At 41.7% G+C, this 24,147-nt stretch overlaps 1 protein-coding gene across 5 annotated transcripts in view; it reads right to left on the reverse strand.

The window, feature by feature from the left end:
- Positions 1 to 809: 809 nt before the first annotated feature.
- The window catches only part of Arhgap21 (Rho GTPase activating protein 21), a 122,328-nt gene continuing 98,990 nt past the window's right edge, over positions 810 to 24,147 (reverse strand). For all 5 annotated transcript variants that reach the window (XM_034509890.2, XM_076939594.1, XM_076939596.1 and 2 more), the window contains 16 exons: positions 23,985 to 24,087; positions 20,384 to 20,420; positions 18,087 to 18,212; positions 16,086 to 16,370; positions 13,978 to 14,042; positions 13,763 to 13,899; positions 13,152 to 13,294; positions 12,717 to 12,872; positions 12,547 to 12,625; positions 11,888 to 11,961; positions 11,722 to 11,811; positions 8,499 to 8,624; positions 8,275 to 8,316; positions 7,856 to 7,961; positions 5,946 to 5,977; positions 810 to 3,265 (listed from right to left, as the gene is read on the reverse strand). In XM_034509890.2, the coding sequence (XP_034365781.1) occupies positions 1,589 to 3,265; positions 5,946 to 5,977; positions 7,856 to 7,961; positions 8,275 to 8,316; positions 8,499 to 8,624; positions 11,722 to 11,811; positions 11,888 to 11,961; positions 12,547 to 12,625; positions 12,717 to 12,872; positions 13,152 to 13,294; positions 13,763 to 13,899; positions 13,978 to 14,042; positions 16,086 to 16,370; positions 18,087 to 18,212; positions 20,384 to 20,420; positions 23,985 to 24,087 (3,278 nt within the window). In that variant the 3' untranslated portion in view covers positions 810 to 1,588. The remainder of the gene's footprint in view (positions 3,266 to 5,945; positions 5,978 to 7,855; positions 7,962 to 8,274; positions 8,317 to 8,498; positions 8,625 to 11,721; positions 11,812 to 11,887; positions 11,962 to 12,546; positions 12,626 to 12,716; positions 12,873 to 13,151; positions 13,295 to 13,762; positions 13,900 to 13,977; positions 14,043 to 16,085; positions 16,371 to 18,086; positions 18,213 to 20,383; positions 20,421 to 23,984; positions 24,088 to 24,147) is intronic.

A 24,147-nucleotide genomic window follows, 5' to 3' on the forward strand; every position in this document is an offset into this window, starting at 1 on the left:
TCTTTTTTGTAATGAGGGAAAGTAGCCCAGGACAATGGTGCATGCGTGCGTGCGCGAGTGGCATGTGTGTGCGCAGGCCTGTTCGATATGGTTATAGAGACAATGGGAATTTTGTTTTGTGATACAGGAGAATTTTAAAACATTTTCTTCATAAACAAGTGTTTCAGGTATGGCAGCACTGTGAATCTCTGGCCCCAGGGACTCCTAATAGGGTCATCAAATCCTAATGCATGTAGATTTTATATAAGTATTATTTATAACATGCCACTTTGGGAAGAACGGTTGTCACTGTCTACATGAGGAGCTAATTCATTAGTTACAATCTAACATGCTACACAGCTAGGAAGTGTAGTCCTGGAAGAACTCTTAGAGCCCAAAAGCCTTTGCTTAGCATCCCATACCAGCCCTTGCCTAGTGCCCTCCATGAGCCTTTATTCAGTGACACCCGCCCCCCCAACCCCCAGCCAAGAGCCTTCGATTACTTAATGTGCCTCAAGAAAAGGTGAGCAACACACACTGATGTAGCTGGAGTTACTAAGTAAGCAACACAGTGCTGTAGCTGGAGTTACTAAGTAAGCAACACAGTGCTGTAGCTGGAGTTACTAAGTAAGTGACACAGTGCTGTAGCTGGAGTTACTACGTACTTCCTATGCACTGGAGTTCTGCAAGCACTCCCGAGAGATCATTCACAGCCACTCAAGGAAAGGGAAAGGTGGAAGGACTGTGCGAACAGAGGTAATCTTTAAAAGGTAACAATAGGTAATATATAAACAGACAGCATTGTAAAACAGAGTAAGCTCCCAACAGTGCAAAGTTCACCAAAACAATTTTATTTCCAGTGTTTAATTAGGTATGCACACAGGCATGACACAGGTTTGGGTAAAGTCCTCATGCAGAATTATATTCTTCTCAGTAAGAAGCCAGTTCCATCCAGGAGCCACTATCTACACACCTATGTTACAACATTTATATCAAATCTGGTATCTGAAGAAAAGATACACATAGAATATGTTCATTTAAGTTATTACGTATTTTACAGAAAGATTAAAAATTCAAGTCACACAAAACTCAAAAACTGTATTAAAAGTTTGAATATAAAACTCAGATCCGCCTGGAATGACTAAAGAATGGAAGTTCCATATCCACATGTGTTAACTGGTAAATGTGAAGAAACCTGTTACTGATAAAATGCATTCATTTATTCAATGTACGTTATCTAATTTCAACAATATGGCACCCTAAAAATCAAATGTACTTTTATCATGAGGCACTTTTGTTAGTGAGGAACCAAAAGAACAAGTTGGCTGCAGGAGGCAGCGACTTTCTTCAGTAATTTGGGGAATATACTATGTAGTGAGTTGCAACAAACACCTTGCTTATTTGTATACAACTATCCAATATACTTTTAAATATATATGTGTGTTCTTCTGGCTGTAGTAATGCACTGTAAAGCTATTTCACAGTGCAAAATGGTGAATCCAGCCCAAACCAAGGCTGCATAATAACAATTCTGGTACAAGAAAAATATTTACAAAGTTACTGAACTGTGTAACAGTAGTTTTTCCTTGCTAGAGTGGATAGACCCACCTTAAAGGCAGGGAGGAGACTCTGCTTTAGTGTCAGGACTTTCAGATAGTTTGTGAGGGTGGGTGTTGGCTGCAGAACTAGCATTTTGGCTCACGTTCTGGAAGCTTTCTCCGTTTATTTGGTCAGGTGACTGTGGTGGCGTGGAGAGAGGGGGCTGGCTGGTTGAAGCGGAGGTGCTGGCTGCATCCCCAGCTTCCGGCTGCTGAGACAGTGGTTTGTGGGCACTGGTGGTTGTTCCCAGCACGCTGGGGCTCTCAGCCTGGGGCTCGAGGCCTTCGCCTCGGCTAAGGTCGGAGGCGCTGGTGCGGATGCGCTCCCTGGCGAGCCAGTCTGAGATGGAGAGGTCCTGGGCTGAGCATTTGGGTTTTAACCGATTCACAGCTGAAAGTTCGGACTCTTTGTCCACACTCTGCTCATGTGCTCTCCAGAAACTCAGGACGCTGATTTCAGTAGCATCTCTGTGGCCTCCAAGCGTGTGTCTACGTTTGATGTTTTTCCTTTTTGCTGTCTCTGCAGTAGGTTTTTGATTCCCAACTCCAAACATGTCGTCTGCGGGTGCCCTGGGTCTCAGTTTTAAGCGATCTGCTATTTTTGTTTTCCAAGTGGCCTCCTGTTTTTCGGATTCACTTCTGCTGGGTGTCAGGAGACTCCCTGTTGACTTGCCTTTCTTCATGACATCAAACATCTTAGCCAGGGCAGGCGTTTCTTTCTCAGTCCTGGTGTCTCCGGGGCTCCCACTGTCTGACTTGAAGCGAGCAGACTTCTTCCTGGACAGTGTGTCGCATTCGATCAGCCTGTGGGAGCTGAACTGTTGCCTGCGGCTGTCTAAACTTGGTGTGAGGCTTCCCTCAGTGCAGCTGGCTTCACTGCCTTCAGAGTTCCTGCGGCTCACCCTGGCAGCCTCCTGTAGCTTTCCTCGGAACAGCCGGTCTGAAGTCAGGGCAGTGGGGAACACGGGGAACTCGCTCTCACTGTCCGTCTCCACTGGGCGTCCTTCACTCACCAGCTCGCTCCTCTCATCATCTGCCTCGTCCCCCTTGCTCTCTGCCACTGACTGCACCTCAGGGCTCAGGCGGCTGGAGTCCAGGCTAGTCAAGTAGGTAGTGGATGATGTGGTAGAATAATCTGAGGTGATGGTACCAGCACTGGACAGAAACTCACTGTGCTTGGTTTCCGGACTGGTGGATTTTTTAGTCGAGGACCTCGCTAGAGAAGCCTGGGAAGACGTGCTAAGCAGAGTGCCAGAGTCAGACCCTGTCTCTTCACAGTGAGGCTTCTGTGTCAGAAGAGATCTGGGGCTCTCCTTCAGCATGGCCAGGCGACAGCTGAGAGTTGGTGACCTGTTGCGTTTGGAGCTGTGTGGTGGGGATGGATCTTCCGATAGCATCTTCTTCTCCTCCTTCATTGTACCCGTGTCTTTCTTAGTGTTACTTTCTTTGGCAACGACGACCCTCTGCTTTCTACCTGATGTCTCACTTTCTCTTTTGGACTCTTCTTTAATTTCATTGTGACTCTGTTCCATATTCTCCTTCTTAAAAAACACACTGTCTAGCTCATCCTCGGAGCTGCTGGGCTGGGCTTTCTCTTTCGGCTTTTTCCTCTTGCGACTAGCGGCTGCGAAGATGGAGGATACAAGCAGTTCCCTGCTATACTGATCCTTCCCGGATCCCCAGGAGCCCTAGGAAACAAGCAGAAGGATGAGGCTATGAACACTGTCCAAGGCTGGCTTGTCCCCAGACAGTCCTTAAAGAACTGAAGTCTACTGATGTGCTAGATGCAACCACAGCACAGTACATTTAATACTCCCCTTTGAATTTACATCAAAATCAACTTATTTAATTACCAGTACCATTTTTTTGCCACATCATGATAGATATGTCTCTCTATCATGCTTAAGGGTACTTAGGTTTCCCAGTTCTTATTAATTTCCCTATTGGTTTTCTCCATATCCACAATGCTCAAATATTCCTACTTCCTTAATCTGTTCTACAAGTAGAAGAGTTAAGCAGTATTCTGCCAGGTGTGATGGTACATATCTGTAATCACAGTACCTGGGAGGCTGCCAGGAAGAAGACAAGTTCCAAGGCTGCCTCAACTACACAGTGAGATCCTATCTCAAACACCCAAAAGGGAAAATTAGGTGCACACCATTCTGCCATAGTTTAATATTCAGACATGATCAGGATTGTATGGCTTAATTCAACTTTCTAATTGTGAACAAGAATTGGTACTGATGCTGTACCTGATGCACTCATTCAGCTAAGGGGTCTCTGGCTCCCATTACCTCACCAAGAGTGGATCTTCAGGGATTTGCCTTGGGTAAATCAGATTAGTAAAGACTTCACTCATCTCATGTAACAGCAAAAGTAGAAAATTAAAATGACACAGACTACTTAAAAGGTTGTAAATCCTTGCCATGAAACACTCCAGTACTCTAAGAGTCACTGCTGTTTATTACAAGTTTGTGATGACAACTATTTAATGAGTTTGTTCAGAAGGTCTGTCTGCTGAGCAAGTGGCTGGGAGGCAGATGAGTCCTTGTTCTAGAACACAGTCTTGAGTACAGAGTTAAGCAAAAAGATTTGTGGAGTAATGGATTCAAGAATATAGTTTTCTACTGCAAAAATCATCTTAAGCTAAACTGCTATCCTAAGGCCTTCTGAAGGGCGAGTCACAGGTCTCCCTGACTATGCTTTTATGTGGTATAATGGGTTTCTAAGCATGCATAGGAATGCACCCAGGGTATTCCTATGGGTTTCTCTGTTCCTTCATGTTCTCCTTGGCACTAGGGGGCCATGGCTGAAGCGGGGCTCAGTTAGGGGACCTGGTCTCCTGTCTCCAGCATGTTCTGTAGGGCATATAGTAGGGCTGGTTTCTCCTTTTGCATCTCAATTTGGTGTTTAGATAAGAAGCACCTAGATTATATCATCTTTAAAATTCTCTAATTCTGTATGTTGGGGAAACGACTCTGCTTTTCTACAATTTGAAAACTTATAGCTATCGGAGTGTTCACTACCCCACAGGCATAGTACAGAACAATGTAAGATGAGCAGACAAGGAAAGGGGCGGACGTCTAGTGAAAGGAGTAGAAATTTCAAACGTGTCTTTCTGATTTCAAAGCTATCATCTGTAGTTAAGTATAGCGATATAGTTGGAAAGTTGAGACCAGATGATGTGTCCCAGGCTAGCCAGGTCTACACACTGAGACCATTTCAAACAATGAAAGAAAAGTGTGTGAGATCTACAAAGACTAAGGAGACATGACAATTGAATGTAAGCAATGATTCCTGATTATTCCTAGGCTGGGGTTGGGAGGAGTGGGGTTAAAGAATATTCAGGTAACTGGAAAAGTATGTATAAAAACTACTTTATATAATAATGTATCATGCTCACTTTAGCATCCTGACTATGATGATAAGACTGTGATGATGTAGGAGATGTCCCTGTTCATGGGAGACAGAAACTACACTATTTACCATATTATCATTAGTACTATAATTAACTAGGTCACTGTGTATGTGTGTAAGATTTACCAGCTAATGAGTTTAAGGTAAAAGGCTTGTAAAAGTATATGTTTAAGTGAGCAAAAAACCTCAGTGGATGCACTACTCAGCTTTAGATGTGAACTTGATAGTGTGGAGTTGCCTGAAGTTGAGGGGTTACTCAGCACAGCCTGGAATATGGGCAAGTGTGTGTGGACCGTCTGATTCTAACTGAGCCGTGATGGTCACTGTAGGCAACACGTGTCTAGGTGAGTGGTCCTCACCGTAAAGGAAGCCAGCTGAGCATGAGCACCTGAGTGAGCCAGCAAGCACTGTTCTTTTGTGGTTTCTGCCTCCTGTTCATGCCCTGGCATCCTCAATGACAGGCTGTGACCTGAAGGTATAGGTGAGATGAACTGTTTACTCTCTGTTGCTCTTGGTCACGGCACTTGTCATAGCAACAGAAGCACACTCTAAGAGTTAGTGAGAAGCGACTTGGTGGATAAACTCACCCACCTGCCTTATATTTGTGTTTTATATGTGTTTTGAGACTGTCTTACTATATAGCAATACCTGGCCTATATAACTGGTTATCCTCCTGTCTCAAGCCCATGCCATCATCCTAGCTTAAGTGGAGATTTTCTATCCCATTCTCCCTGCTTTTATGTTACTCAATTTGACAATGTAAATAAACCACCGTTGTCTGCATCATGCTAAACTGTTCCCATAATTGTACTTTTCCAACTTACAATCTTGTACTTTCCAGCCTTCTTCTATTCTGGCTCCAGTGAGGAGTACACTTGTATGCTAACAATGAAAGTCAGCCCCAACCCAAAGCTACCTTGATGTGTTTTCCAGCTGTACGGAACAACTTACCTTAGATTTTGTAGAGTCACTTGTAGCTGAATCTGTGTGAAGTAAATAAAATGTGGTTAGTCGGAGCCAAGTTTCACTGCTTTCAACAAACAATGCAAAACTTATGAAGAGGACAGGCACAGAACAAAATGTGAAAGCAAAACTCAAAACAAAAGAACACAGTGGATAGTCAGAGCTCACAAAGATGCAAGCTGCACCACAGAAAGCCACCGCCATGAAAGGATGCTGTGAATTGTAGGCAGAACCAGCTCAATGATAGGAATGGCAAAGGAGCCCTGTGCTAAACAAAACAGAAACACTAGTGTTTACTTTCTACATAGTGAATCTAGCAATAAAGAAGCTTGAAGACCTTTAAAAATTATGTCCCACATCTTGTATCTGAGACTGATACACAATGTAGAACTTTCCAGACTGTTGGCTGCCCTAGCTACAAATTGAAACACTCAACTGGTGTACGTGTTGATTTTTGTCAGACTGTCAGATTGGAATTTATACGAGCATATCCCAGATGCAAATGGATGCGACAAAGGCATTAGGATGACCTTGCCTCCAGGTCACTTTTGGTTTCTTTAGATGATTCTAGTTTTGTACTTGACCCCAGCTTCACATCTGTGCAGTCAGGGATCCTTTTGGTTAGTTTGGTTAAATTGCTACCAGGTTTGTAAGTATCTATTAACAAATGCTATTATGGAAATGGAGAAATGGAGACCATAATTTTGCTGTCTGGCAAAAACTCATATTATACAAGTATAAAGAGGGTAGGAAGGGGCCAGCGCTATGAAGAATAAATATCAATTTTAGAATTTTATCTTTGAACTTTTAGGAGAATGATTTTCAAAATTAATGAGCTGGGCCCGTGCCACGCCCCTTTTAACACATGGCTAAATGCTTTATGACTTTAAGAACCGGTTGACCATACCATGCTATTTCTCCTCAGGGTCTGCTTCAGAAATAACAAGAGACAGCAGAAAAACTTTAAGAGAGTGGTAGTGATCTGTTTACAATATTCTTAAGAGAGACGTTTACACCACAGATCAGCGAGGCTGGCATTTACAAGAACCGGGGGTTTCTGCAGACAAGGCAGCTACAGTGTGGACAGCAGTCCTCCTTCTTCCTACAGCTCCAGCTGTCCATCAGAGACATCACAGAATCCACTAGTGACATTACCGTGTGATAGACTCCTCCCACTTCGCCTGTGCAACATCAGTATAGATTTGCCTGTGTCAGTAAGTGCTGAAAAAACCCTTTAGAGCTAAAACAAGAACTAGAGACAAAGGGAGAACATGGTATGAAATAGCATGCCAGATTAGTGCGACAGTTTGGCAGGAGACGTTCTCATCCGGAGCCTATCAAATGCTAATACTTAACCAAGCGTTAGGGTGGCAGTAGGAGAGAGAAGAAAATCAAGGTCACATAGAATGACTTTGACTGTGACGTCTCTAGTGACATGACAGGACTGAGAGGGGCAGCTCAGCATCCATGGCTTGCCGCCCTCACAGACCTGGTCCCCAACAGAACTAAGCATTCAGTCTAACCGTTCTTTCTGCCGTCACAGCAACCACATATTCAGCAGCATAGATCTGTTTTACCTTGTGATGACTATTACATGGAAACTGTGAATTAAAAAAAAATAAAACAAAACAGTGGTTCGCATGCTCATCGCTCTCAGCTTCCCATCCTGACACACAGCCCCACTCATGCACTGTCAATATGGTACAGTCGCCGGAAGGCGGTGACATCAATCAGAAAAGGTGGGTCGAAGTTCTTATTAGTAGAAGGGAAAAGGAAAAGGAAGAAGAAAGAAGGAAGAGAAAACAACCCATATGGAGTGTTACTTATGGCTGCTCGCTGTTTCACTTTATAGGAAGGTCTAGTAAACCTAGAGTCAGTACCGCCCAGACAAGAGTTACCTGATACATCTCCAGGGAGCGCGCCTGTCCTTCCAATGTTGGTGAGTAAATGATCTATGTTTGGTACTGGCTGGGACTCTACTGTGTTCTCCTCCTGCACTGCTGTCTATGGTTAACAAACAAAGAGCTCTTCATCATCTCTTCAAAGGCAACTTTCTTTAAAATTCAAACAACATTTAGTAAAAGATTCATTATTATATGGAGCACAAGTTTAATTTCGCAATGGTCAGATGTCACTAATGGTAAAGTAGGCACCACAGCTATATTCTTATCAAGTCAGCAACTGAGAAGCTAGTCGCCTGCTTCCGGGGTACAAAGCTGATAACAGCACACAAAGCAGAAGACCAAGATGGCCGTGGCGTCAAGAAGGAGCCTGTGTCCCACATGAAAGGAGCTGAGCACGCGCGGACAATACTTACAAGAGGCTCTTCAGCACCCTCTTCTGTGAAAAACCAGTCATGCTAAAATTCAAAATAAAAAAGGTGAGAATAATTAAATAACCCCCAAAGTGTAGTTCTATCTTAGGAACAGCACAGAAATAAGGGAAATGTCTTATGGGAAAAAAGCAGTAGAGGCGACTTTGTCCTACCAACTGTCAGCTGACGAAAGTGAACTTGCAGGAAGAGATGCAGTGTGAACTTACATGCTGGATGAGAGTCTCTACGATCTTGTACTGGTCAGGCATGTGTGTGACCATGTGGGTCATGTTGTCTTCTGACGTCCTCACTAGAGTTGGACCAAAAACGATCGCTAGGTTTCTGGGTTCCATCTGAAAGGAAAGATGAGCACAGACAATTAGACTAAATCTCCACGGCGGCAGTAGCATTTTGTTGCTGAAATTTATTTATGGAATGCTCTTTTTGATGAAAAAGTACAAATGGATGAAGAGAAGCACATTTTTCCTAGATTGTTTCTTGTGAGCAAATCCTTGAGTGATAATGTGTGAAGCCTAATTGCCCTTTGTGTTTTTTCCAAGAAGTCTTTGATTAGTTTTGAACCAAATCAACCAACTATTCTTAATTAACAAAGAAGGATTAGGTGTCGAGAAAAGAAAATAAGTGAAATTTAAGAATAAGGAATTCTGTCCCTTGGGACCTGGAAGGAAGGGACAAAGGACTTAGAGATACATGCAAGGTTCCAGAGTCTTCTTCATGTCATACATCAAAATCATTAACCGAGGAAAACAAGTCTGAAGATAACCGTCTGATTCACTTTTAACTCACGCAACTCTCCTCACGTTCTGGGCTTAGCCTTGCTTCGTTCCTAGCATGACATTCTTCTGATCAGTTCGTACATCCATTGGCATACTATTCTGAATTTCTTGTCCAATTATAGACTGGATCCTGTTTTGTTTTTTTGTTTTGTTTTTTTAACGTTACTTTGGGCTTAAGTTTTGATTAAAGTGTTAAATAACCTCAATCAATCTTAAGAACCCAAACTTTAACCAATCTGAAAAAGCTGTCAGGATATTTAAAAAGAAAAATCACCACAAAACTCAAAAAAATGCCAGAGAGAGAGAGAGAGAGAGAGAGAGAGAGAGAGAGAGAGAGAGAGAGAGAGACCTACCTCCATCCTTCGGGCCCCCCAGTTCTCCATTATCTGTGAGGCACTGGCCTGTGCATGCAGTCACCAGACAAAAGCCTCAGCCTTTCTCCTCTACTGAGACAGTTGTCTCTTGTCTTTTAACTATGTTATATGTAATGTCATACTACAGTCAGTGCAGAAAAATAAACTCTCACTAAAAGTAGGATTTTCCTAGATTAATGACTTACTAAAATAAAATGCGACCTTTGGGAAGGATTTGGGCACCAGCATTTGTGTCCTGTTCTGAAATATGCCATCATCTTATGTGCTGGTAAGAGTGGCCAAAGTCAACCACATCAAATACTCTGTCAGGTATTCAGCAGACTCTTGCTTATAGCTTTATTTAAGTCTTTAGAATAATGATATACATTAATATTTATGTACAGACATGTCTGTCTTATGTGAGTAAATTTTTGCTCGCTGTTACATATAAAAGATGACACTTGGCCTAGTTTGTTTGTTTCTGGTAATTGTTTGAATTGTACATATAAGTTCTAAAAAATTAGGTTAAAAAGTCAAGGACCAACCAAAGAGTATACAAAAGCTGGACCTATCCCTCCAACCCCCTCCCCCAGGCCCCCTGCACATGTATAGCAGACGTGCAGCATGGTCTTCACACTAACAACTGGAGTGGGAGCTTACCCAGACTCCGTTGCCTGCCTGTGGATCCTGTTCCCCTAACTGGCCTGCCTTGTCTGCCTCAGTGGGAGAGATGTGCCTTGTGCTGCAGTGACTTGAGGCGCCAGGGTAGAGTGGAACCTCCCCCTTCTCAGAGGTGAAAAGGAGGGGTGGGGGAAGCGGCTGTGTGAAGCAGGGATTGAGAAGGGGCCTGCAATCAGGATCTAAAGTGAATGAATACGTTAATGGTGAAAAAAAGAAGAGTCAAGGAAATAAAATACCATTTTGTTCTCAAGGCTAGGCAAAAGCCCCTGCACCTGTGGCTCTAACATTTGCTGGGAGGCGGCAAGAGGACAACACCTTTAAGGACACACAGGCTCCATAAATCTGAGTTCAAGACCAGCTCCTAAACTCCTTTCTCAAAAAAATCCCTAAGTAAGTAAAATTTTAGGACAGATTTCTAAAAGAATAAAACTGAACCAGGTGTTGTGGCTCATGCTTTTAATTCCAGCACTCAGGAGGTAGACAAGATCTCTGAGTCTGAGGCCAGCCTGGTCTACAGAGCAAGTTCCAGGGCAGCTACACAGAGAGCCTGTCTTAAAACAAACCAACACTATTGTCTAGCAAAACTGAAGAATGACATGCCATCCTTCAAGGATACCAACTAGGAAATATTCCAGCTAGAAGTAATTATATTGGGAAGACTTTGATTTTCTGTACAAACTTTCAGACAGCTCAGTAGGCTGACATCTTTGGGTTTGGTGTTTCCCCCCTCTTAACCTTTCAGAGCTCTCTCAACTGAAGACAATGAGCACCTGGAAGGTGCTGAGGCAATGGGTGGTCTTCTCCATCTGCTCAAACAGGGTGACAATGGTGCACTGCTGGACCACTGAGCTGTGCCTCCCGCGGGCGGGCAGGAAGCAATCTTAGGAAGAGGAGTGTTAGCCATACTCCTTAGCTTTCTCTTTAATGTTTTCCCTCCAAAACCCAATATGATCATCAGAAGAGAACTTTAATGAATGACCTGAGTTAGAAGGAGAATCATTTAAACCTTTTGACAGAATGGATTCAGGTAATAATCATTCACTGACTAAGCAAAAGGATGGGAAATTAAGACTAAAATGGACCAGTGAAATACAATGTGTGAATCTTATCTAGATGTTTAAAGAAATAACTGTACTGTAAAAACCCTTTTTAAAAAGGTAAGAAAACCTGAACATGAGCTGAATATTTGATACTCCTTAGAACAGCTAATTCTGTGGTGTATGATAATGGGGTATCATGGAAAAAAAGTATCATACCTAATAGGAAACTACAGACATTTCGGCATACGTCTGGTACCCTTTGGCTGGTTTATCACACACATATGCCACCTACTCAAACTAGTGATATAAAGCTGAAAACAAAAATAAAATTCTGAATTTTATTTTTCTTGCTGGATGAATGTAAGATGAAACATTTCTAAATGAAATTCCCTTCACAAGAGGACAGCTGCTGCCTGTGGAGCCTTGCTGTGGGGTGATGTTCAGAAAGACCTAGCCAGCCCAGTCTGAGGCACCCTTAGGCTTCGGTGGAAAAAAACAAAAACAAAAACAACCCTTTAGCCCAGAGTAATGAAGGCCAAGTCGCACACTGAGGCCAGAGAGTTCACTTCATCGATGTACCTTATTTTTTTCTGAGTTTTCTGCCACGGTCTTCAGATGGGCTGAGAGAAACTTCAGTGTCTCGAAGTGATGCTCAGGCAGATCGTGAATCTGGAACATATTATTTTCAGGATGGATTTAAATGCTGCATTTGAGGTGCACCTCCCCAAGTAAAAGTGATACCTACTAGTCTCTTTAACGTTCTCAGCCGATCCAGAGGGTCTTCCTTCCGATTGGCCTCAATGAAGTCAGCATACTTGTCTGGCATTCATAGGAAGAAGAGAAGTAGGTTAACTGCTAGAATGAAATGCAGTCTCACTTTGTTCAAGGAACCACGATTTAAAACGTACAAGACTTCCATGCATCTCTAAATATACACCTCCAAAATTTACAGGTGGGATGGAGATGGTTCTCAATGGTCTCCAAGTTTCCCATCAATCAGAGGAGAGTTCTCTCAGTGGGACGACTCTGAAGCATTTAGTTAGTCCGGCATTTAGTTAGCCTGTCCATTATCCCTACCTAACAGTAGCACCTAGCACAGGGTCCTTTCACTATACTTTATGTCCAGAGAATTTGATGAACAGTAACATTTTTAGCTTAATGACAAGCATATGCCAATATAGATCTTATTTCCATTTTACTGAAGCGTATCAATTTAGCAAATGATTTTCGCCAAAATTTATTAAAAGACTACAAATGACCAAAACCAGTTCTTAACTATGTTTTTCATTTAATTTAGACCCGAGATAAATGTTGTTTCCTTCATCCCTCATTTTTCTGGTTTGATTATGGTTTCTAGAACAGGCTCAGCCTTTTCCTCTGGTGTAGTCTGTGGAGCTAACTCACCATTCGTAAAGAGAGGCTCCGGGAGCTTTCTGAAGAAGGATTTTAGTAAACTGCTAATCACATTCAAATCTCGCCATTTCTGGGTATGCAAAACAGAAATACAATGTTTGTGGTCAACATTATGAAAGGAAAAAAAAATGAATCAGTTAGCCCAACAGAAATGAACCTACATCATCTTGTATGTCAATGTCAGCCATTCCCTTGTTGAGCTCTTCCTGCATGCTTGAAATGGCTGCGTTGTTGCCAGGAACCCGGTATATACCTGTATACTCAAGACCCCTTTCTTCAACTAATTTGCAACATATGTCAACGATTAAAGGAATGTACTGCAAAACAAGAAACCAGCATTTTATTTAACACAGTACCGAAGTTTGAAAATGAATTCCTACTGATTATTTCTGATTAAATTACCACTCTAGTTCAGAGTTAATATGTTAGATAAAAAGCTTGAAGATAAAAATTACTCGGCCAACAGAGCAGTCGTCCTATGGGAGGACAGTGCATTAGATGGGCAGGCAGCCCCTTTATCTGAAGGGCTGTGCACCCAGGCCCCATTATCATAGACACTGGTGTAGAAGAACAGATAGATGGCTGGGCTCTCCTACCCGGTTGGTGTGGGCAGGAGGGCAGTCATCCAGTCTAACTCCGAAGGTCCCTGTGGCGGCCGGCTTTTTCTCAAACGTCTTCCTCACGATGCTTGGAATGCCTCTTCTCCAAGTACCTTTGTCTTTGGGGGGACTGGTATCATCTTTTGATTGTTAATAAAATAAGATGATGTTATAAAAAAACAGAAACAAGACTATACAATTCATCAATGCTTAACTGTAGTCTTATACTATAAAACCATCTACATTCACAATTATTCTCTTCTTACACTACCTTACCTCCGATCTGTCCATATAACGTGTCAGATACAGTTCTATTTCTTCCCTTTCAGACAGAAGGTAAGAGGTAGGGAAGCACTACCTCTGTCTTACAGCGATGTATCTGGCCACTCACATCTGTAAAAGTGCCTTCATGTGGCTGTGTGTTCTCCTGCCCTCTCTCAAAAAACAGATGCCTCTGGCTTTGCCTTAAAGGAAAATGTCCACTGAGCTTGTACTGTGTCTACAGTGAGCTTTGAGCTAGCTGACCTGACTGTGTATGCTGGTAAAGATAACACAGTAAAGCAAAAACACACCCTCATGATTCCAGCTTAACCCCTTGTTGCCGGTACCTTTACTGAGAAGCTTCCTCTCTGACTCCTCCTTTGGAGAATGTGGGCTTTGAGTCTTTGGCTCTGATTTAGCACCAAGCAAAGTTTGCCTGATGCTAAGACTCTGGCGAGGTGTTTTTGGCAACTGTTCTGTTTTGCTGTTGAAAGAAAGAAAACTTTCTAAAACACTGTACATGTGACATCTACATTAACCATAGGCATGGTAGGATTCTCACCTTAGCAGACTGTTATACTCTTTGATTCTTCGACTAATTAGATCTCTGTTGGTAACTCCAGTGTCCTACAGAAGGAGCAGAAGGTAACAATGTAAAGGGGTTATTAGACTATTAGAGGCAGAGGGTAAGCGTGGCTTTGAGGCTTGCTACTAAATCAACCATGACTTGTTCTCAGTGGAGCTGCCACTACGAAGCAGATGGTCCAATTGCCTGCTGCCTCTGCAAGTGAGTTTGCTGTGTATTTCCTGTATTTATGCAGCACCTAGGATAATTCTTAAGTCACAGGGATTCAATACCTCCTGAATTAATATGCTACATAAAGTGCATGAGTGGGAGGGAGCACAAAGCTAACTTCTCTTGTACCAGGAAAAATGAGCATTTGATAATAATACCACTGAGTCAAAGATGGAAAACTCCACCAGAATTTGCTAAAGATAAACTTGATTAGGAACAGTGAATTAGGACTAGTCAGGTGGCATCAAGGGACAGTTCATCAAAAACCCTCTTTGTCCTGTGCTCTAAGTTGAACCCAGAGCTGAGCAAACAGGAACAACTGTATTTGTAGCAATTACAATTATATACTGGTATGTGTCTGCAAACATTTTTTAAAAAAATTTGTCTTATTTTGAGTGTAATGGAATACATGTAGCCACACAGGCAGGAATGAAAATACTTTAACAGATTATGCTCTCTTTGGCTATCAGATTATTGAAACAATGGTTCTCAAGAAGTTGGAATTTCCCCCAGAATCTCATGCTGAAAGAAGGAAAGGCTTGCTATTGTCATGCATGGTGTCAATTAGAGGGGCAGTCTCCTAGAAAGAGAATTCAACTTTTGTAACTTTGTCAAACTTGAGCCACAATGATGATGGGCAGGACCACACCCTGACCAGGACTGCTTGGTTAGGCATGCCTTTCTGCCCTCTATTTAAATTGAAACCTCATGCAAGATTCCCAAAGACTGTCCTGGGAAGCCCGCTTGGCCTCTTTGTCCCTCTTCCCAGTGTATCCACATCGAGCAAATCTCTTCTCCACTTTTTACTATTACTTTGCCCAGGCTTAGGAAGACAAATTGCATGTTCCTTTCATAAGCACACTCTAGACTTTTACATGCATGCATGTTTATATGTGGGTACAGGTCATAGAATTAGAAAAAGGACTGTAAGTATGGAAAAAGAAGATGTTAGGAAAAAATAAGGAGGCACCAAACCCACTTGAGCAGGTTACCTGCAGGACGAAGGAATCAGGAAGAAAGGGGGTGAGGGAGAAGGATCAACAATGACAGCCTCCATATGAAAATACCATAACGTAGCCTATCACTCTGTATGCTAATTAGAAACCCAAGTAAGTTTTTAAGCTGAATCTACCTTCAGCTTCTTTGCACACAAGTCAGCTGACACACTGCACTGAGCAGCTACAGAATGAAAGCTAAGCGCCCTCATGGTAGAAGCACAATCTTGACTACTACAATCCCTGCTGCAAAGCCAATCCTGATGGTGTGAGCCAGAGAATCTTAAGAGCATAAAGCATTATTTGTTTCTTTAAAGGCTTAGAACGTGATTTTTCATAGCATATGTTTCCTGAGAAGTGCATAATTACACCAGGATATGATGCATATTACTTGTACAACTTCATCAAAGCAAAACAACAAAACAAAACATAGTGCCTTTACATACCACTTGTCAATATTGGTACTGTAGCCTAGCCTACAACAATACTAATGTCAATATCAAAAAGGCTTGTAATTCGGTCAAAAAGGTTCCTGCAGAGTCTATGTCCTATGTAAGAAGCTTAAGCACCCACAGAGTTTGATATCCACAAGTGTCCTGACCCTCCTCACAGATACCAGGGACAACATTAATCATCGGGAAGATGACACGAGGCTCCTCTCTGTGCTTTGTTGTGTCTGAAAATATGAGAATATGAATACTCTCTTTTTCTTGTTTAGTAATAGTACTTTCCAGTAAGTAAAAAATAATGCAGGCATACTTGAGTTTTCCTTTTTATAACTGAAAATACAGCATTGTATTTCTTACAAAAATAACCTATCTAGTGCTTTTAGTCAGCCTAGGGAACATACTGTGAGAGTATTACATTTGACCCACATACCTCTTCATTTAGGTTGCTGCTTTCCTGAATAGTCTTGATCCATGCTAACATATCGTCTCTGTCTTCAGCCTGGAACAAGCATTCACAGTCAGATGTAGTAAGTCGGAACACATTCCTCCTCTTGGTCTCACTGTACGAGATGTCTATCAGGCAAGCGTTGACACTGATGGGCTGCTCTTCTTCTGATGGTGTTGTCTGCTCTCTTCTGTCTTTGTACAAGTAAAGTGAATGGCCCCGAAGGACAACATACATCTGTTTCCATGGCCGAATACTGCCACCGACTCTCTAGAAAACAGTAATTGGCCCACGTTTGTCAATATGCAATACACAGCTAGAACTCTGTGACAGGATCACTACTTAATACCTTTCATATGAATACTTATATACCGAGTACAGCAGATGTCTCATTTACTTGAAATCACACGAAAAGAGGAAGGATAAAAAAAGTCAGTAAAGGTGTATGCTCCCAAGCCTGATTTGCATTTGCTCCTAGAGACCCACACAGTACAAGACAACCAACTCCCATGGTCTCTCTTCTGACCTCCATGTCCTTGCCATGGCATAAGGACAATCACTCCACACACACACACACACAGATAAATTTAAAAATGTAACTGGGCCTGGTGATTCATATCTTTATCCCAGCACACAAGAAGCAGAGTTTCTGAGTGTGAGGCAGCCTCGTCTACTTAGCAAGTTCCAGGCAACATAGTGAGATCCTATCTAAATAAGAAAATCAATAAATAAAAATGTAAAATGTACAATTTTTTAAAATGTCACATATATGCCAATTAGGAAATGTATCTGAACCAACACTAAAGACAGTGAAATCCCAACGACACCTTTGAAGGGAAGACAAAACTGAATATTGGAACCCAATAAAACATGCTAGATAGAGATGCACTCAAAGTGGCCTTAGTACTGTTTGCTTTTTTTGTTTTGTTTTTAATAACGATCATATGAATACAAAAGTAGTAAAGACATGTGCACAAAACAAAAAATTCCAAGCTGGGCAGTGGTGGCGCACACCTTTAATCCCAGTGCTCAGGAGGCAGAGGCAGGTGGATCTCAGCGAGTTTGAGGCCAGTCTGGTTTACAAAGTGAGTTCCAGGTCAGCCAGAGCTACACAGAGAAACCCTGTGTTGAAAAACCAAAACCAACCAAACGAGCAAAAAGCTAAAAAACACAAAACAAAACAAAATAAACAACAACAACAAATTCCACTGAATATTCTTCTTTTTCCTCCTGGTGTTAGGGAATGACTCCGAGTATTGCTTCTATCAGTCAAGTGCTGTAACACTGAGCTGTATCTCTCTCTGACAACAAAAAGAACAAAACCCCAAACCTCCACCATAATACAAGTAACAAAAAAAAAAAAAAAAAAAAAATCAAGTTTTAAATCAGGGACATGATAAAACACTCCAGAAGCAGAGTCCTGGAAAGAACGTGTACTGACAGAAATGATGTCGTTAACATCATCAGCTCTGCATGGAAAAGCGGGCCTGTCCATAGCCAAGACTCTCTGCAAATTCACATTTTTTGGCAACACTGAAGTCTTCTTATGCAAAGATTTTATTTTGTTGGATTCTACCTACTGACGAACATGTTGATACCATTATACTAGTTTCTATCATTTAGTGTTTGTAAAATAAAATGAACTAAAAATTAAAAAGGAAATTGAAAAGAACTAGGCTACATATTTCTAGATGACTAATGCGGAGAACTACTTTAGTGACTTAAAAGTCTCTAGGATAGCTAATCCTGGTAATTAAGAGACTCCGGGCTCCTTCCTAGATACCCCATTTCTCTGTTCACACTGTAGGGTGGTGTACTCCACTTGTAGATAGCATTCAAGACAAAATGCAGGGAACTACCCCACTGATCAGATTTTCCTTTATTATGAATGCACCCTGTACCCAGGAGCCTTACAATCTCACATGTATCAACTTCTCTTATTAGGCCTGAATTTCTGATGTCACTTGAGCTGAGACGGTGCACTACCTTGCCCTTATCTGTGACAAGTGGTCGGAACTGGAGCCACCCTTCTTTGGCTGCATCACTGAAGACCTCGGAGGAAGAATCCTTTCTGGATCCAGAGTCTTCTGATGACTTCTGGCTGTCTGTGATCTACACAAAGGGCAGAGAAAACAGTAAATGCCAGCTTTTCTTTTTATAAATATTTATACATGGAAATGGTGTTCACAAACTGTCATATTTAATGTTCTAAGTAAAGCACTGTGGAAATTTCTGGGTTTAGAAGTTTTATTAGAAACACTTCTAATCCTTTTTTTTTTTTTAAAGGTGAATTGGCTTCCATTTGTTTTTCAAAAGCCACCTATAGAGTAGTATGACTTCCCTGGTCTCATGGACTCACATTTTGGCAGAAGAGGAGAATGGAAGATGAGGGTGGTGGTGGGGGGACAAGAAGCCAGGTGTAGTGGTACATACACCGTTGTAACCTCAGCACTCAAGGGGTCACAATGGGAGGATCTCAAGATGTGTAAATAATGGATGTGTGCCTCATTTACAGTCTGGGGCAAGCCAGGGCTGCAGAGTGAGTTCAAAGACAGCCCACTCTACACAGTGAGATCTTGCTTGAAGACAAAATGAAACAAAATCTTGGTGATACATTTGTGATCTGGAGGAGGAGCACAGTGAGACCGAACACGCACACGAAATGACTCTTCTGCAGTCACAGCAGTGCCTTCTCACAGGGAAGGAGCCAGCCTAAGAGGTCAGATGAAAAGTGGAGGGAGACAACATGACTGATGAACACATAGTTATCAGCTTCGTAATTTCAAGCTAACAGGAACGCAAGAGCTAAGGAAAGGTAGATCTGGTCGTTGTCTGTGGCAGAAAGGGAAGGGAAGCCTGAAAGGGTGGAATTCGACCACCATTACATGGAGAATGGTTTCTAAAGGGACAGGCATAAAGACACGAGTGACTGGAGAGAATGAAACAATCACCAGAAGAGGAAAAGGAAGGGAACACTCAGGAAATGGCCTAGAGACAGAGCAGACCAGTCTGATATCACAGAGAGCGAAACAAAAAACAGAACGAAGTTGTACAGTTTGGCTTGAGCAACTGTACAATTGGGAGAACGGAAGCAGAACCAATGAGATGGAGAGAAGGGATAAACAACCTAAGGTAACCACTCCAGCGGTGGGCTGCTTGGTGAGGGCATCTGGCACAGAGCCGCCCGGGGCTGCTGTTCTGAGAGGAAGCCAAGCTAGCAGCACAGACCCCCCGTGAGGACTCCAAAGTAACCAGTGAGGAAATCCTTGTACAGGGGCTGAAACTAGCTTTGGGTATTCCAAAATGTTAACTGTGCAGAAGACCCAGCAGAGGGGACTCAGCAGTACTCTCAGATGCCAATTATGAAGTGCAGGTAGGGTACAGAGGTACTCCACCAGGGGCACGGGAACTGTGTCATTATTCCTGAAAGGTTACAGTATGCTAAAATCCACAGTCGCCATCAACTGTGGGGCTGAGTGTCACTGGCAGCCTTGGCAGTCATCATCGTCATGTGTGTAAACTGAGGGGAAGAGACCATGTACACGGTTTTCAAGACGATTCACTATAAAAAGGACAAACAGGAGTAGTAGAGAGAAACATAGGTTCCAGAAGGTTTTTGTTTAACACAGGTAGATCATGGACGAAGAATGAACACAGGCAGACTGACTGCAGGAGAGGGCGGGGCTAGAGGGAACAAGCGATAATGCCCATCAGGGAACCTGAGCCCTGGGAAAGCCGAGGCATGCCACACAAGTCTGGTGCTTGCTGGCTTTCGGCAGGGTCTGTTCCTAGTACAAAGCCTTTATGGTAAGAGCAAGAAAGGAGGGAACTATGGGTACAATGCAGCCATGGTCATTTTGCAGGGGGTAAACAGGGACATTCCTGTCTAGTCATTCAGAATTTTTCAATGAAATACAAGGAAGTGTAAAGGAGACAGTACCGATGTGGCTGTAAGCACAGGTGGAGGAAGGCACAAGCTAATGCCTGTGAGAAAACACAGAAGGTTTCTCTAGGCAGGTTGATTTGGGCCTTGAGTTAGTAATGAGAAAAATCAGCCCAATGCTTATGGGCATTACACACTTGATAAAAATGTTTAAAAATTTAAAATATAACTCCTATTTTTCAAATGCAGTGGATGCAGACTAAAAAGTTACACCATTTAAAAACAAAATAACCAAAAGAGAAAATAAAATACTTATTTTTTTTGAAGGGCTAAAACAAACTAAGGTAAAAAAACCCACATATCTCATTTACTTGATATCTTTAAAATATTAAATACTAACCTTGATTCCCTTCAGGCTAGACACGTGCTTAAAGGATCTGTTGGAAAAGAATATAGATATGTGTAATAAATATTATAAACTCTTGATGTAATAATTGACTACAACTAAATTTTCATTAATGAGCTGACATTTCATCCTTACCATATGATCAATGTTTTATTGTTCAGTGTAAGTAAAAACAACTAAGTTATAACTATGTACATTTTCAATTCAATGATAGCAGCTTTCTTAGCTGACCTGGCAAATTAAAGCTGTTTCTGCCTGTTTTTGCTTTAAGTGTGCTACTCAGGCTAACCACTGGGCTTCTTACCCGCAGCTGCAGCTGCAGCCGGAACTGCCCTATCCAGCTGGGAGACTAGAGGCAGTAGTCAAAGAGCAGTCAAGTGGTGTTGGCCACACGCTGTGCCTGGCACCCCGTAGGAGGTTTGGGTACACCCTGCTGAGCACTGGAGGAAGCTGGAATGTGAGCCACGCTTGTTCCTTCAAGGGAAGGAATGCAGAACCTGTTCTCTGACCAGAAAGATGAAGTGGATGTGCTTTCTAGCCTAGTGATTTTCTGGCAATAGACCACCATCCTCCAGACCCTTCTATAAACCTGTTTTTCTCAGTCCATCTACAGACCCTATCTTTATGGAAAGTGTCCTATGTACTTTACAAAGGATTTTGATGTAGTCATGGCCAATCTTTATTTAGCTTACTTTGTTCCTCAAAGAAGCTTATACATGATTTGTTGTTCATGGGAGATTGAGTTATCACCAGAAAAGTTTTCATCAAATTGTCTTGTGCCTAAAATAATTAATAATTATGCCTAAACCACTCGGAGTTAGACTCCACAAGTCTAAAGCAACACTGACTACCGAGTCACGCTGAAACAGACTGTGTTCTTGCCTGGGGATCATTTCTCTGCAGGCCCATTAAGGGTATAGTCCCCCCCCACCCCCCCAAACCACCACCTGTAAGCAAATCCATCCATACTCTTGAGTGCTTTCAAGAAGGGGAAAAACAAATGCTGTCAGAAGACAGGTTTGTATTAATTCTTCAAAATAATTAAGCTTTTAAGAAGTGACTAAATATATCACTGTTCTCTCAAAAACCACCTAAAACAAAAAAGTAATTAGAAGGAAGTATATAAACTTCATCCTGAGAATTACCAGGAGACAGGATAGGACTAAAGGGCCAGACTCCTACAGAGAGCCTGTCTCACAATTTATGCCCAACTCTGGGAATAAATATTGTAACACGGACCCAAATCTCTGTGTACCTGCAGTGTCTAGCTTTCAATAAAAATAAAGTGGTAATAAAGACACTCAAAAGAAAAGGAACTCAGTTTCAAGATATGGATGATCATAAAACCAGATACAGAAATAATCTGGACACTGGGATTATTAAAGAATCTATGCAAAATATACTAAACACTCTCAAGAAAAGGTAAAAACCCACATGAACAAAGAACAGCTAAAAGCAATGCAGAGGACACCATTAGTTGCATAATTCAAATAACACTGCAGTCCACCATCCTTGGAAAGATCAAAACTAACCTCCCCATTCACACAGAAACGCACCAGCCACCAGCCGGCAGTGAAGACAGTGAGGAGGAGCACTGCCTGCAGGCTCACGGGTGTGGGAAGCTGGTCCCGCCACAGTAAGTAACTCCACCCATGCTCATGCAAGCTTCCCTGATTAAACTCAGTGGACATACACACACAGACATGGAGCTGAGTGGGGTCTGGAGAAGGAGTTTAGCAGGTGGCAGAGGGGACAAGAGACGGCAATGGGAGTTAATATAGCCTGAAACACTGTATGTATATACATTAAATATTTTTAAACGAGGAAACATACAGTGCTGCAATCTTTGATGTGAGCTGTGCATGGCCCGTGTAGGGAGGAGCCTGGAGTGCAACAGTTACTGACACATTTTAGTGAAGGGAGCAAAGGGCTCAAACAGGCCACACTTCCAACCTGGTATCATTAGGAAAATTCCTACTGAGCTGGAACACTGTGCCCTGGCCGTATCTCACAGGAACCGCTCTTATGCGACTAGTCCTAGAAGAACTCATTTAGTTAGAATATAAATGACAGTGTGCTAGAAATGTAGAATACTCAACAGAGGTGACAGTAAGAAGGATGGGGTGCTCCTAGGTAAAAGGTTCACTGTTCTGAAAGATGTCAGCATTTCCTAAACTAACCTATAAAGAGACACTATGTCAATGAAAATACCCACACAAAAAGAACTTGAAAAAAAAATTTTAAGGTTCAAATAATTAGTAGAGTTTTGAAAGAATACATCATAACGAGCAACAGCACTGCCTCAGTGAAAACATAAAATCACTATCATTAACTAGAAACTGATACACATGAACAATAATAAATCCACTAAACAGAATGTAACTTCCAAATAGAACAAATTACATATGTACTATCTTTACATGTGCTAAATTGTAAGTGGGAATGGTGGTGTCAGGTGCTCTGATGTAGCAACAATCCTAAAAGCTACAGTTAGCACTTCACCTCTTCATTAAAGTGCCTCAATTACAGAGAAATCAACGTTGTAGGTAAAAAAAGACAAAAACTTTAGAAGTAAACACATAAAATTATTATTTTGAGATGGTCTTTTTTGCAATGTGATTCAAATCTCTAAAGTTATAAAAATATTTTCTAACTGTAACTGAATACAAATATTTTAAACATTTTTCCAATTAAAAATTAAAGAAAACCAAATGAAAAATATTAAGAAAAGAACTACAACCCTTCACAGTAAAGCATTTCTTGTTCTTGTCTTTACCTAGAACTCTCAGAGCAGAGGAGGCAGAGAGAAAATTCGGCAAAGGCAACAATGGGCAGCCTGAGCAGCTGCTCATGTCAGACCTGTGACCCAGCACTAAACTACCAACTTCATCGGCTCTAAAACAAACTCACAAGTCCGAACATCAAAGCTTCTGTACACAGCTAGCAAGAACACAATTTAACAGTCTTTAAAAAAGGAAGGGCCACTGACCATACATTATTAAAATAAAAATTCACCTTTTGAAATGTACTGACCCAATTGTCCATTATTTGCATACATATACTACATACACATACATATACATATTCTTACCTAGTATGTGTATGTGTGTATATGGTAAGAATAGTCATGAAGTAGTGTTTATGAGGGCACAATTCCAAATGTCTACTAATCTAAATGACAACTATAGAATAATTACTCAGCGAGATATTAAACAAGTATGGAGAGTAATGTGGCAAGAATATCTGAATGGAAGGATCTACCAACTCAGGTGTATACCAAGCTATCAATCTGCTTATAAAAATAATTACAACATATCCATTCATCTGGATGTGATTCTTATGTTTAAATAGTTCTAAAAAGCTACAAGTCTAAGGTAGAAGTATCTTATATCTATAATATATAAAATAACATCTTACTATATAAAATAAAAATATTACTTCTTAATCCAACTAGATGTTACTTTGATACTATTTGATTTGCATTTCTAATGTCAAAGTTAGGAAATAAGACCATCTTACATTCAGGGTTTATAAAGCAAGCTCATGATAAATACCATTCATATAAAAACACCTAAAATAGTAATCTGAGACTTACAATTTTGCGTCTTCTCTATAATCATCCAGTCCTTCATCATAGGACTTAGATCTTTCTGTCTTAGAGTTGTGCTGGCCATCCAGGCTGGGAGGTCCAACAGACTCTGCAATGAAATCCAGCATTCACACTTTCAAGTGGTTTTGCAGACTTTCAGTGGGAAAGG

Source organism: Arvicanthis niloticus, chromosome 8 (assembly GCF_011762505.2).
Source record: "Arvicanthis niloticus isolate mArvNil1 chromosome 8, mArvNil1.pat.X, whole genome shotgun sequence".
NCBI lineage: Eukaryota > Metazoa > Chordata > Mammalia > Rodentia > Muridae > Arvicanthis > Arvicanthis niloticus.